At 44.9% G+C, this 14572-nt stretch overlaps 1 protein-coding gene across 3 annotated transcripts in view; it reads left to right on the plus strand.

The window, feature by feature from the left end:
- The first annotated feature begins 374 nt into the window (after nucleotides 1–374).
- The window catches only part of brinp3a.1 (bone morphogenetic protein/retinoic acid inducible neural-specific 3a, tandem duplicate 1), a 53828-nt gene continuing 39630 nt past the window's right edge, over nucleotides 375–14572 (plus strand). For 2 of the 3 annotated variants that reach the window (XM_034583329.1, XM_034583330.1), the window contains exons 1-2: nucleotides 375–923; nucleotides 1209–1518. In XM_034583329.1, the coding sequence (XP_034439220.1) occupies nucleotides 1265–1518 (254 nt within the window). In that variant the 5' untranslated portion in view covers nucleotides 375–923; nucleotides 1209–1264. The remainder of the gene's footprint in view (nucleotides 924–1208; nucleotides 1519–14572) is intronic. The other variant, XM_034583331.1, reaches the window with a different exon arrangement.

The raw sequence follows: 14572 nt of genomic DNA on the forward strand, positions 1-14572 counted from the left end.
TTTATTTTTCTATCTATCTTTCCATCCAATCCTATATGAAAAAGTGGCATCTTGCTTTTGATTCTCCTTTCCTCCTGTTTCCACCTTCCTCTCCTCGGTGATGCGCATTAATCTGAACCACAGGTGACTTGTATGGCTTTTCTAAAAAACGAGGCATGTGACTCCAGCTTCATCATTATCCTCTGACCATCGCCACATCCAGCCTGTTCCTCCCTCTCCTCCTCCTCCTCCTCCTCCTCCTCCTCCATCTGAACGCCTCCTACTCTCACTTCCTCCAGTTACGTCCCAGCCAACCGGGAGTGCGCTCGCTGCTGGAATAAATTAAACTGCGGCGGTGTGGCACAGGGAGGGAGGGAGGGAGCGAGCGAGCGCGTCGAGAGCCATTCACACATCCCGTGCGCCGGGGAGTCCAGTGCGCTCTGCCTGCGCTCCGAGCGCGTCTCTCCAGTCCAAGAGCAGGTGCACGAGGTGGAGGGCTGCAGCCAGAGATGCTCCTCTCGTCGCAAGGTGCTTCTCCTGGCCCCTGTGCATCCAGTCACTGGTGTGTGAATAACTCGTCTGCCTGGGATGTTTGACTCCTGAAGTGTCCGGGCGGCTGCGCCTCGTTCCGGGGGATTTGGACTTACACAGGAGCGACGACTGCGCATCTTTCGGAGGGCTGGAAATATGGCACCGTGAAAGACCGGGGACAGGAGTGCGCGCTCAGAGGAGCTTTGGATGTCCTCTTGTCTTTTGCGTTGACCCGAATTGTGCGTGTCTTTTTTTAAAAAAATTTTATGCATTTGTGGCGAAAGTCCTTGAAGGGAAAAGTCGTTTTTCCAATGCCGCCCCGTGTCTGCGCCGAGCCGAGCCCAACTTCCCGGTCCTACCGGGGGATTCTGAGGAGACCGATTCTGACCACAACACAATACTTACAGAATAAGGTAAATTAAAAATCAATCAAACAAAAGAAAAAATACTCTTCAGACCTTTTATTCACTTAAATCCAACATAGAATTTAAAGATATAAACGTGTTTCTTTGGTTTATTATGTGGGGGAAATTAATTATCAGCTCTATAATTGTCCCTCTGCCATAATTTCTGCAACACTGGACATAAGCACCCCCCCCACCCTCGGTTCATCTTCATCCCACTTAAAAACCAAAAGCAAAAAAAAAAAATGACTCTGCTCCAACTCCTCTCCCTCTCCCGCTCCTTCCTCCTCTCAGCAGGACGCATCCAGAGTGCAGGAGAATGAGGAGTCACCGGGGCCGGGGGAAGCAGCATGAGTGGCCCGTGCATCTCCCTTAGACTGACGGCTCTCATGTTTCTATGGAGGTGGTTAACACTAAGCCTGCTCCAGAGCTGGGTGTCGGTGGGGGCCGGGGCGCACGACCACGCCGGGGCCGGCTTCAGTGGCTCCGCCGGGCCCCTCGGCTGGCTCCTGTCGGACAAGGGTCCTTTTCAGCGCTCGCAGGAGTATGTTGATTTCACGGAGCGCTACCAGCAAGGATTCACCACCAAGTACAAGATATACAGGTGAGGGTCAGAGTCTGTGTTTTGAATCCCCCCCCAAAAAATGTTTCCCCAAATGTAGATGTGTGATGCCTGAGAGAATCTGCTCTCACATTCCTGGGGCCTTGGTTTGATGGGGAGAAGAAGCATTTTGCAGGATCTTTGGAAAAGAAAAAGGGAACAGATCCCACAATGCATTTCTTCAGACTATAGAAGATGCAGATTTTAGTAGGTGGGAAAACTGTGGGATGAGCTGAGAAGATTACTTAGTGGAGTTTTGCATACAAATGGCAGCTCTGCGTGTCGTCCATGTGTCGTCTGCCTGCTTCCTCTCTCTGTGGGCAGCAGGGACATATGGACCGGGTACGATACAGACCCACGGATTGCTGAATATCAGTGGAAACTCAAAGTGAAGATATACCGCAGGAGGGTTTGGGGCGAAGCAGCGGGACGTAACAGATATCTGACTGAGCCAGTTGATGTGTGACAGTGGGTAGACGGGGATGCCTTCAGAAGTGTGCTGCTGTGATGTGTCCTGGCTTTGTGCTCACAGGCAGCAGGATATTGTTTGAATGCTCACCACGGTGACATTATTCAGATTTGATCCCAGAGACAAGAAAGTGGAATTAAAGTCATATTTCAAGATGCAAACTCCCCCATAGGAACGCACGTAGTAATAATAAGCTGTCTTTTTCATTGTCAGACTGATAGAGGGGGGTAGAAATGGAAGGTGAGCACTGTTTCGAATGGAAATACTTTGTTTTGTTGACATAAATTGGCAATTGTGGCTCCTGTGTCTGAGAAGAGAGGACGACAGACTTCACACGTTCCACTCCGAAGTTCACTCGACGTGGAGATATAATGAATTATGCACACATGCGAACCTCGGCTGTGCGTGGCTGCTTTTTCTTCATTTGTTAGTCTGTGTGCATGCATGCATGTGTGTGTGTGTGTGTGTGTGTGTGTGTGTGTGTGTGTGTGTGTGTGTTCAGTACAGAAACGCCTCCGAAGCATTTACTCAGACTGATAAAATTCTTTTATGTGGTGGTTCAGTAAACTGTATGTTCACCCACACACTGTATATAACTGTCAGGGGAACATGAGTGTGTGTGTGTGTGTGTGTGTGTGTGTGTGTGTGTGTGTGTGTGTGTGTGTGTGTGTGTGTGTGTGTGTGTGTGTGTGTGTGTGTGTGTGTGTTCATGTGAGGGATACACCGTCTTTTATACACATGTTTATTGTACTAATTGCCCAAGTACATGTATGTGTGTGTGTGTGTGTGTGTGTGTGCTCCTTTTATTCATAGGTGCCAAGTTTTGTTTTTATAATCCAACAAAACCATTTTCCCCCAGTAGCTGAAATAAAGCTTGATTTCAGGCAACATGCTTCCAAACAGGTCACCGCACGTCTCAGTGTGACCACGTTGGCATTCTTGAGGGCGTGTGATGTGTCTGACGCCGTGTGTGTGCGTGTGCCAGGTAAGTGTTGTGATGCCCGGTGACGGGAGCGCTGCCGTCGGAGCGTCCACAGCTGATGCCAGCTGAACAGAGGTTTGACTGACACTGGCATTTAGCAGCTGACAGGGGTGACAATGCCAGGCAGAGATAGAGAATGTAGCGCTATTGGCCTGCACTCATCCATCACTTCCTCCTTCACTTGCTCTCTGTTGGCGTCTTCTCCCTGTCTCCGTTCCTCCCTGTACTCCCAACACCACCCCGCCCTACATGCATGCAAATCCAATATTTCCATACACAACACTCACCCACCACTTCTATTTCCAAAGCTATAGCACTGACTACTATACGACTTGCATTGACCTCTATCAGCAAATATCTAGAAATGCAAACTTGACGTGTAATCCTCCTTCCCCCCCTCGAGGTGCAGTGGCCTTTTCAGTTTCCTCTGAAGGATGAAAGAACGCTAATTAGAACAAAAAATCCAATAGGCACTCGAGTGAAGAAGTAAAATATCATCCCGTTAAAAAAGTGCAACTCTATTCCCGTGTTGTCATTCGCCTTTTTTTTTTAGGCTTTAAATAAATAAATAAATAAATATCTTGCCCCCGCAGCGGTGTCATCCCTCGCTGAGCAGTCGAGGACTAAAGAGATCACAAGTGCCTTCAAACTGTAATGGGCTGCACACTTTCTCTCTTCTTTTTTTTTTTTTTTCGGGCTCCAAAACTGACTCATGAATTTTGAAAGCCATAAAAAGTCCTTTTGTATTAGTTAGAAACTCCATCCTGCTTCTGGAAGACACATCACCCCGCGCTATGGGTCAGTTACAGGGGCTGTTATTTCCTCCCTGAATCGTCACAGCTTCGTTGTAAATCCCCAGATCCCGGTCCGAAGCCCAAAGTGGCCTCTGAGGAGTCTGGACAGTTCCCCCCCCCCCCCTTCGACGCTTCTGGTCCTCGCATGAATAGAAAGACTGCGGCGCAAGCACATTGCGGAGACCGAGGAGTAGCAATAAGAAATCATTTTTAATTAACCACAGGGTTTAAAAGAAGGTTAAATAGGAACATTAAAATCTCACCTCTCCTTCTCCCTATCCCCACGTCTATCTCGTTTTCTCTCTCTCTCTCTCTCTCTCTCTCTCTCTCTCTCTCTCTCTCTCTCTCTCTCTCTCTTTTCTCTGCCTCCCTCCCTCCCACTCGCCCCGTCCCTCGCTCCTTCCCTTCGTCCCCTCGTCGAATGATCTCAAACCAATTGCTCTCCCGCGCTCATAAATATTCTCCAGAGCTCAGTTGGCCTTTCCCGTCAGGGGGCAGGAGTGGGGGGGAGTCGGGGGGGGGGGGGGGGGTTGAGAGGAGAGCGGGGGAGAGGCAGGAGGAAGGGACTACAGAGGAACCAGAGATTTATCCCCCCCTGCTGGTTGCCCACTGCACTGGAACCCCTTGTCACCATTTCTTAATATAATAATTACTTTAATAGAAAAATACAGAAGGTCATATTTAGACTAGAGGCAATAAAGTGATTGTTTTCAAGACCAGATTAAAAACACTTGAAGAATCAAAGGTTTCTACCACAAACATAATGTGAGGTTTTCTTTTTTTTTAAATGTTTTAATTGTGATTTTCAAACTGCAAAGCCTCCGAGTGAAAGAGGTTTTCTCTTCTCAAGGACTGACCAAATATTATAATGGGGATTAATGGATTCAGTGGATTTTAAAGCGCTGCAAAAGGAGTATAAACAGGAAAACACTTCATCTTCCATTCATGTATTCGTTCTTCCGCAGATGAAGGTCACACACCTCACAACACTTTTCTGGCTTTTAATTCGTGATGAGAGTCAACTGGCTGCCACGTTTCCTCGTGCACCTCGTGCACCTCGCTGTATAATCAATTAACATTTCTCCATTGACTGCTTTCAATGAGAGCATGAGCTCAAATTAGAGACGGTGCTGCTGCTTCGAGCACATCAGAGGTGGGAATGGGTGTGAAATGGAAAAAAATAAGTTTCCTTTAATAATTCAGACGCCCGAGATGTTTGGAAAGCGTTTCTGCGGACGAGAGAAGCTGCTGCTCCGTGTCTCCTTTTGTGTCGTGGAGCCATATCCACAGACATATTATTCAAAATGTCAGCTCCTCCTTTCTTCTTCTTCATGGACCATAACTTTTATATCACGCCTCATCTCCCGTGTTTTCTCCTCTCTCCGCTCTCCGCCCGCTGGCTATTCTATCAACCTCACTTGATATAAGGAGTCGTCTCGTAATTATGGAGTGATTAGTGTTTCAATTATATGCAAACATGTTTGCGGATGAGATAGGGCGCAGAGGCAGAACATCACAATACCTGCACTGCACTGTGTAATCATGCCATTTTAATTTGAAAGAAGTCAGAGCCTATTGTGCTTTATCTGCCCCGTGTGCACGAGCGTGCCGTTGTGTTTTTGAAACGCTTCAGATGGAGGAGCACATTTAGAAGAGATTATAAAACGGGATGGAGTAAAAAGTGTAGACTGCTGCAAGAAGCAAAGAGGAGAGAAGAGAGCTTTAAGGAATACGTCATCATGCAGTGCAAGGAAACACAACGCTTCCACAGACCACACCTTTACTGAACGTGCACAGGGAAGTCAAATACAAAAACTCTTAAAGTCTTTAACTCTCAAGCACATTGCATTTTTTCATTTAACAAATTCAAGGCGCTGCTTGGTTTTCTTTTTCACGGTTTGGCCCAAACAAAGACCCAGCGAGGTTAAAACCTGGCAGGCACAAGAACCAAGATGCCCGACTTTTAAATAAAGGGCTTCAAACACGTCTCCTCTCGCTCGCTGCCATCGGAGCGTTTCCCTCTTCCACACTGCGGACAGCTTGTATTTTTGGATACCTTTGCATGCAGGTATGCTGAACGGTGATTGGCAGTCAGTGGCAGCAGCAACGTACAAAGACAGGAGGGAACAAAGACGACAGGCAGGCAAATATAGATGTAAAGAACGCAGCATTTCAAAGTTTTACAAATGTACAATGACAAAGGGAAAGTGTGAGTGAAATCTTGCAGGTTGGAAGTATTTTATTAAGTCGATAAAAGACTGGGCAGGTGAGCCGAACCAAACCTGAGCTGTCATTTGCTTAAAGGTGCATTTTAAATGTACAAAGTCAAGTTGGGCACATGTGTGAGAAGAGAATAAGATACAAAACAAAATCTAAATCATGAAAATCTCAGAAACAAATCACATTCAACATGTTTGCAAGACATTAAGGTTAAATATAAAAGTATTTCACTCTTCATGAACACATGCTAATGGTCTCGAGTGTAGGAAGTTAAACTAATTGGTTAAAACGGAACGAGACTTTAAATTTGATCTATATGACACCGACCTTTGACCGTATAGAAAGATGGACGACATGACATCTCCACAAAAGTAAAGCCAAATTTATCTTGATCACCCCCTAGTGGCTTGCTGCGGTATAGATCATAAACCCAGCCTCCTTCATGTTAGCAAGTGGGACATTAACTGGCTCTTATCACACCGATGTTCAAGTGTTCGTGTTTCTGATAAGTTTGGTTTTAATCTGTTATTTGATGATATACAAACAAGGTGAAACGTCTTGATTGACAGCTGAGACTGCCTCGCGATTGGTCGAGCATGAGTATTGGCGGGACCTCGTTACCTTGGCTTCCCTCCCTGATCTCTACTCTGCAGACACCATTAGTACAAGATGGCCGCAGCATATTGGCTCAGTTATTGTACAGCGGGAGGAAGAGGGGACGTGTTCTTCATCTTTATATAGAAAAAGACAGCCTGTCAGATATTAGGCTACATTCTGTAACAAAAGGTTTCTGAAAGGAGTAAAGTGCAGCCAATTAGCATCAGGCATGTTCATACCAGGAGCTACTCATGCTGATGATTGGCTGTTAAACGTTACATTACACAAACATGTCACAGACACATGCTGGAGAGACACTGTAGAGCCAATCGAAAGTGTGCCTCCATTGTATCAGGCCTGATGCCAACAGCCCACGATGCAACATATGCAAAAAGGACATTGCTGGCAATGAATTTGATGAAACACTTCAACGTGCGCGGAATTAATTTGAGAGCACCAACTTGATTTGTGTTTCAATCGAAGAGCCGGAGCTACTCTCAGGATCCGAGTCTGCCCGACGTTACAGAGCCTCCTTCAAAACCTCCTCCACCAGATTCCCCCTCATCTGAGGCCACTGAGGAGATTGAAGGATGCAATGTTTGGCAAACACTCGCCGCAGTCATCTGGTGATCAGATTTTTGTTTATTGTTATAATGTTAAAGGGATAGTTCACCCAGAAATGAAAATTCCCTCATTATCTCCTCCTTTGTTGCAGCCAAATCCAATACATTTAAAGACATTAGTGAACTATCTTCAGACGTAAAAAAAAAAGAAAAAGAAATAACATAATATACCTGCATACTGCTCTTGAGGTGTCATTAAAGTGTCCACAAGCCCCGACATTTATATTTGGGACAAAACAAGGTCATTAACATCGTGTTTTAAGCCACCAGAAGTGGCTAAGCTAGCAAACGTTAGCATTTCCGATGGTCCCTGAATGCACCTCGTCGGAAGATATCATCGGACATTTAAGGAAGTTTTTCAGGAACAATATCGAAGTCGAGGTTTCACAGATTTCTGCCTCAGGACGTTGCAAGATAATCACACATTTGTCCAATTTCACAAAAAACGAACTCACACAGTTGCTAAATCCAAGCGGCTTCGGGATCTTCTCAACTTTGCCTCTGGAATCTGTGCAAGTAAAAAAAAAGCATAATAAGGTGAATAGATTAAAACTCTTTGATGATTCCACTTTGGTATAATTACAACATATGAAAGAGACGATTAGATGCAGCAGGTTCATGTCACGCTTCATCTACCGTTACCGTCGTGTTTCTTTAAACGCGGAACACACTTCCCCTCTGCCTATTCCCCCCCGACGTACGTAACCAAATCAAACGTGACCTTGTGGTTCACAGTGTGCGTTGCAGTTGCCAGACGAGAGCCGTTCATCCTCGTTTTCAGTTGTCTCGTCTGTTTACAATCAATATATTAGCGCCTGGGAATTATTATGGTAAATATTTGTTCTGGGCAGAACGAGAAGAGGAGCTGGAGGTTTTTCTCTCTCGTGTGAATGTGGCTCGTTGGGTGAGAAAGAGACGAGTCCGTGTATCGTCCTCCAGTCAGAGGTTGAACGTGTCTCCGGGACAGAAGCCCAGTGGCCTCGTCCTGCTCGTCCCGATCACCACCAGCAAAGGCAGTGACGAGGACTTCACCCAGCACAGAGCTTATGTCTTCTGACAAGTGTGTGATGGGGGAGTTATCAGGGCCAGAGGTCCACGGAATAAGCTTTCATGAAAGAGAGACTCTGCATGAGGGGGTTTTTGTTTGGAATCGCTTCAGCCATGATAACTGGGAGTAAAGAGGTTTCATAGCAGTGTCAGGAGATATTGTTCTATCCCTTGATCGTCAACTTATAACATGCACTCGACCAATCACGAGGCAGTGTCAGCTGTCAATCATAGCATCAAATAACTTAAACTTACATCAGATAAGAACAAGCTGAAATAACAGAAACCATCTTTGGATCGATGACTTGACAATCATTTTTATTTTGGTCCATTTCCCATCTGGTAACATGGAGGAGAATACATGTATGAGCTATACTGCAGACAGCCACCAGGGGGGGATCACGATGATTTGGCTTCACTTTTGGGGTCCGTCAATGAGTCGAATTCCCCAATAAGGTCTTTTAATTGCTTGGTTCATCTTTGGTTTTCACTGATTATTTTACTCGGGGCTACGTTGTAGTTTTTAAATGCATCGTTAACACGCTGAGAGTTTTCAAGCACCTAAAATGGAGAAGTTTGGAAACTTCCTGTCTGTAGTAGAGACAGAAAGTGAGAAGTTTGGAAACGATGATGCAGTCGCTCACATTCTCCTCCTGATTGGTTCTTATCAGTCATGACTCATCTGTCAGTGGTGAATGCAAACAGCTGCTGTCGGGGAACAGGCCTCGGACTTTTCACCATTGTTGTTTCTCATTCTCATTATTTTCTGCAGAGTAGACAACCTTCTTCCTGTTTACACCACGCTCAGTGTACATGTGTGTGTTAATATGGACTGAGATACATTCTGACACGGAGGTAAAACACATATCTGGGCTGAGATCATTTCCCTTTTAAGCCTTTTAAAATGAAACCGTATTCGTGTGGATGCAGCCTGAGATACTGGTGTGCACACCATCATCTTTAAACTAGAGCCAGGTCACAAAACAGTGTTTAATTGTAGAATGAAATAGATGTTTAGATGTGAATATGTGTTGTTCTTCTGCATCGATGTGCTGCCTGGGCTGCAGCTGCAGTGTGCGATCAGAATTATAAAAAAAGTGTGTGTCTGTGTGTGGCTGTGTGTGTGTTTGTACGCGCCGTGTGCATTAACAGTATGCTCATGTCCCATTGTGTGCACGATGTGATTCCTGGCATTCCTTGTTTTGTGTTTGGAGGAAAGTGTCTTGTCAACAATGTTTTGACAAATTGCAGCACAAAAGGAATCAGCCGCCTCGATGTCAGCAAACCCTGCTGCACATTATCCTTTCTCTCTTTCTCTCATTGCTTCCTATTATCTGAGGTGGTAGGAATATTCATGGAAGCCAGAAATCAATAATACAATTACCTTTTCCCTTTAAACGAGGCCTTTCCTCTGAAAACATTTTAGCGTTTCACATTTTCACAAAGTGGGCTGTGAGCTTGAATCACCTCCACGGACCAAAGTAAGGTTAAATGGTGAAAATGAGCATTGTTTTATTTTTCTTCTTAGAGAAAGAAATAAATATCTACTACTTTATATGATAGATTAATTTAAGATGGTGTTAAGTAGTAAAAGGGTTTTGGTTTGGAAATGGAAGCAAGTTCAGTCGGAGACATTTACATACAGGACACACACACACACACACACACACACACACACACACACACACACACACACACACACACACACACACACACACACACTACCTCCTTGTGGAGTGGATTCCAGAAGTATAACCTATAAGCAGGAGGGTTTGAGCAGTAATTAGGTTGAAGTGTCGAAGGTTGTACAGCCACTCTGTGGGTGTTGCTGCTCGCCAATCAGCTGATGGGTGTGGCCCCCTGGTGGTAAAGTTTGAAGGAAACAGCCAATCAGTGTGCTTGTGTAACACAAAGGCTGTGTCTGATAATCACTCACTCACTAACCCTCTACTTCACTAGGTTGGGAACTGATTGGCAAAAGATAATTTATATTATCTGTCATTGTTGCAGAATCAACAACAACAACAACAACAACAACAACAACGTTCCAAATCCAACACTAGATTTTAAATGTTTATTTTACACTTAATACTTTTGGATAAAAAGCACAATGAACGAGCATCTTTCAATGTAGAAATAACCTTGTTTGTCTCAGGTTGTAGGAAACTATCTCTAAACATTCAGGCAGCTCTACAATATTACAGACCAGGGTGTTTCATAGTTTGAGCCTGTCTTCCTTCCCGGAGACAAAGTCCAATGTCTCAACGATCACGATTCTGTTGTTTGATCCCAACACTTGATCGATCCATTCATTATCTCGATCCTTTGAGGGAGGTCAGCTGGAGCCAATCCCAGCCGACAGTGGGCGAGAGAGGGTTCACACCACGGACAGATCGCCAGTGTCTCACAGGGCGAGAACATCCGGAGACAAACAACCATTCACGCCCACGTACGAGTGAGTTTCCAATCAGCCTGACCCCAATCTGCATGTCTTTGGAGTATGAGACACATGGGGAGAACATGTTCACTCCACTAACCGCTGTTCCACCGTGCCACCGCACAATTAAGCCACGATGTGATAAAACTGCTCTTTGACATAACTTCAGATTAAATCAAATACATAAAAAGGCTTCTTCTCTTTCTTATTTATCAGTTTCTGATTCTGTGAAAACAACGAACTCCCCAGAAACTATAACACATCTGTGACTCCATTCACTGAGCCTCACCTGAAACTGTTTGGAGAACCACCTCCCAGTTTGAAAGCCTTTCCTGTAGAGGTGGTGTAACCATTGATAAACTTATAGTTCTCCATCTCCTGATATTTCAGTTTGCATGATTGCAGCCTCCTCTTCAAAGCTTGACTAGTGTCTCCCTCTGACCAGACTTCGTTAGTAGTTTCATTTTGAAATTTCAAGTTTATCGTCTCCATTTTGACTGAAGTCTCGATATGAAAAATAAAAATAGTATCCATCAGATACCTCGATTTACCACAAACCGAACCAGGACAACTTCCTGACGAGGAGCAGGGAACTGATCTCCTCGTCAGTTTGTCACCCGGAGGTTTCCAGGACTCCGGGGAGACTCTTGAACAATGAGTAATGGTGACTCACTTCTTGTCGTCTGTGGTTTGACTCCAGGCCTCTTCGTGCCACGCGAGGAGCTTTATTTTTAGTCGAGTTTTTCTTCGATTGCCAAAGCAAGAAAAGAAGAAAGATGGAGCGCGTCAGATCTGTGTCGCCGCAGCGTCTCTTGTGTGAAGTTCATTTATTTTGTGCCATTTGGCGTCGAGATCCTCTTGCAGGACGAAGTGACAGCGGTTCTAATCGAGTGTTAGAGACACATCAGAGACGTGACGCAGCGAGACGAGCAGGAAGCAGTATGGCGTCTTGTTTATAAGACCTCTCAGCGGGTTTAATGGGATCTTCACAAATTATTGGCCTGATGTTTGTTTGATGTTGAAAAAAAAGCAGCTATTAACTCCGTCGTTACACTCGCTCCCTCCGACTCGATCTCGCTTTCTCTTCCGTCTGTCTCCACGTTTGGGCGGATGAATAAAACCGGCTCATCGGTGGCGCCGCTAACAAAGTTGATGTCTGGATACATGAAGGAAAACGCTCGCAATGCAACCGCCACGCGAATAATTCCTTTTGATGTCGCTTTGTGTGTAATTCTTAATTTCTCCAAAAATCACGTCTCCGTCGCTAATTGTGCAAACACGTCGAGAGGGATCAATGTCACACGAGATTAGAACCGAGAGGAGAATAAAGGGGAAACTGCGGCAAAGTCAAAACGGGGGGGGGAACGTGGCTGTGCTTTGCTTGTTGGGTCGTCAAAAATAAATGTAATTTGGTGCATCTCACTGAATCAAGCGTGAAGGACTTTTCGCTCATTTTGCACAATTCTCTTTGGGGAGATCCTTGAAATAACTTTGAGTCCACATCAACCGACTGTTTTGCGCTGCGGTTATTTTGGTATCTGGGGTAACCCGAGAAACACAACTATTTGTTCTCACTCAGGCCTGAATAATGAGAAGCAAATGTTTGTCCATCACGGTAAATGTCGCCTTTTTCTTCTACTCGCTTTTTTCCTTGGTAAATTTTGGATCAGATTAAAATAATAACAGATATAATGATTTTCTTTGAAGTGGTGCCATTTTTGACTTTGTGTTTACTGCCCATTTCATTTTATGTGATTGAATATAACTTTTTATTTTAAAGAACAATGGACAGAACCTCAAAGGGCTCTTGTCACAGCCAATTGTACTTTTTCCAGGTCAAATTCATCCTCTAAAAATAACTTATATATTTTACTGATTGAACAGCAAATGCATTTCGAAGACTTAAACGCTTTTTCTTTGATTTTCAATCCAAATAAGGTGGAAAATCTGTTAATATAATTATCTGCCAAGGCATAGACTGTTAATACTGAACGTGTGTGTTAGATTATAAAAGAAAAACATTTAAAAAATAATCTGCTCTTGCAAAGTTTACGCTATCGGCAACAAAATCTCAATTATTATAATTTTTTCTTGTCTTTTCTTTGTGAGAATGAAGAAATGATGAGAAGCGTGAAATGGAGGGAAGGAAAACATTTTTTGTGCATGTTCCTAAAATATGATTCGTACAAAGAAACCTTCTTTGCAGGAACAAAAAATTGCAAGTGAACATAAACTAGTTAGATGTATAAAATCATAATATCTAGCGGCTGAATAACATCCAAATATTCAACATAAGTTTATGTGCATACTTGTAATTTCACTACTTTATAAGTCAAGAGGTCAAATTAGACTTGAGTTTACACCATCGATATGGTTTTGTTATGCGCATGAATTACAGAAAAAGAAAAGAAAAGTATGTGCTACATTCCTCAGTTTCTCCAGAGTGTAAATATTTATGCATTTGTTTTCCTAAATCACCGCCTGACTCCAGCGTTTTGATGCCGCGGAGCGACGACGTGGACTTAACTGCTGTAAAAGTCATTTCACCGTGTCGGAGTACAACAGCGAGCGGAGCGGAGACGAGAGGAAACTGTGTTTAGTGGTAATCAGCTCGCCGGGAAACTGGGTATAAATGCAAATGTTCAGAACACCTGCAAAGTCGAGGCCATTTCACTTTCTATTCTTACCTTCCTCTCCTTCATGTTATGTATTATGATGGGTTGAAATGAGGTTAACGGTAAACCTTGCTCTCTGGACAACAAAGTTTGAGTAACGTGGACTCTGAATCGGGCCGTTTCAGTGTCAGTGATTTAATCCCACGAGCTCCTCACACGTTTGCTGGTCTCTGGTTATTTGCCGCCTGCAGGTTCATAGGCCGCAGATGAAGTCAGGCTAATGGAAACAAATAACACAACTCGTGCTCACATTCCTCTGAAATGATTCCAAATGGACCGTGCACAATTATGCGCTAATTTGAGACGGGTTTCCAAACCAACGTGTGAGCGATGCTTCTGGTTTCCAGTCATTTAACAGGATGATGAAGTGGTCACAACACAGCTTGTGGGCTTTTTATTAACCAGGGGTCAGGATTTCACCCTGAGGAGGCTCTTTATATAGACGCTCCCTACGGTGTTTCTCACAAAGAAGAATGACATTGAGGCCGATTCCAAACAACAGTGGATGTGGGCCAGTGCCAGCGAGTGTTGATATGATACACAAGGCCACATGAAAACAGAGCTTGTTCAAATACATTTCTATCAGGATACTGAAGTGATCTAACTTACAAAAGACACTTTAGAGGTAAATGGAAGTTTTAGTTCTTCCAGAGAGCTGCTGTTAAAATACAGATTTTCATTGTTTGAGTTTTGTTTCCATCCCCCCCCCCCCCCCCCCCCCCGCCTGCTCAGTGACACACTGAACTGACCGAACACAATCTGCATCTCTCTGCTCTGCTGCGTGTTTCAACTGCATCAGCAGCTTATTCGCTGGGCTGCTGCCTCCCTGATTTGTTATGTTGAGCGCCGAGCGGGCGCCTCAGGCCGTCTGTGCGCCGTGATGGATCCGAGACACCCGGGCGGTGATAGACAGGTAGCAGGGTACGACTCCCCCTGCTCTGATCGCTGCCCCCGCGGCTCCCGCAGCCCCTCACCTCCGGGTGCACGGGGCTGCGGCGCTCGGGGGGGGTGGGGGGGGGGGGGGGTGGCTGACAGGTAGCTTTGCATGGAGCCTCCCTGCTGCACAGAGCTACGGGTGAAATAAACCTGCTGCCTGAATGTGTGTGTGTGTGTGTGTGTGTGTGTGTGTGATCGGGTATTCCAGTCAGCACTCATCCTCTCACCGAGAAGTGTTAAGGGTGAAATAAACCTGCAGTTCTCCATGAAACGTCAG

This window comes from Hippoglossus hippoglossus, chromosome 4 (genome assembly GCF_009819705.1).
Source record: "Hippoglossus hippoglossus isolate fHipHip1 chromosome 4, fHipHip1.pri, whole genome shotgun sequence".
Lineage (NCBI taxonomy): Eukaryota > Metazoa > Chordata > Actinopteri > Pleuronectiformes > Pleuronectidae > Hippoglossus > Hippoglossus hippoglossus.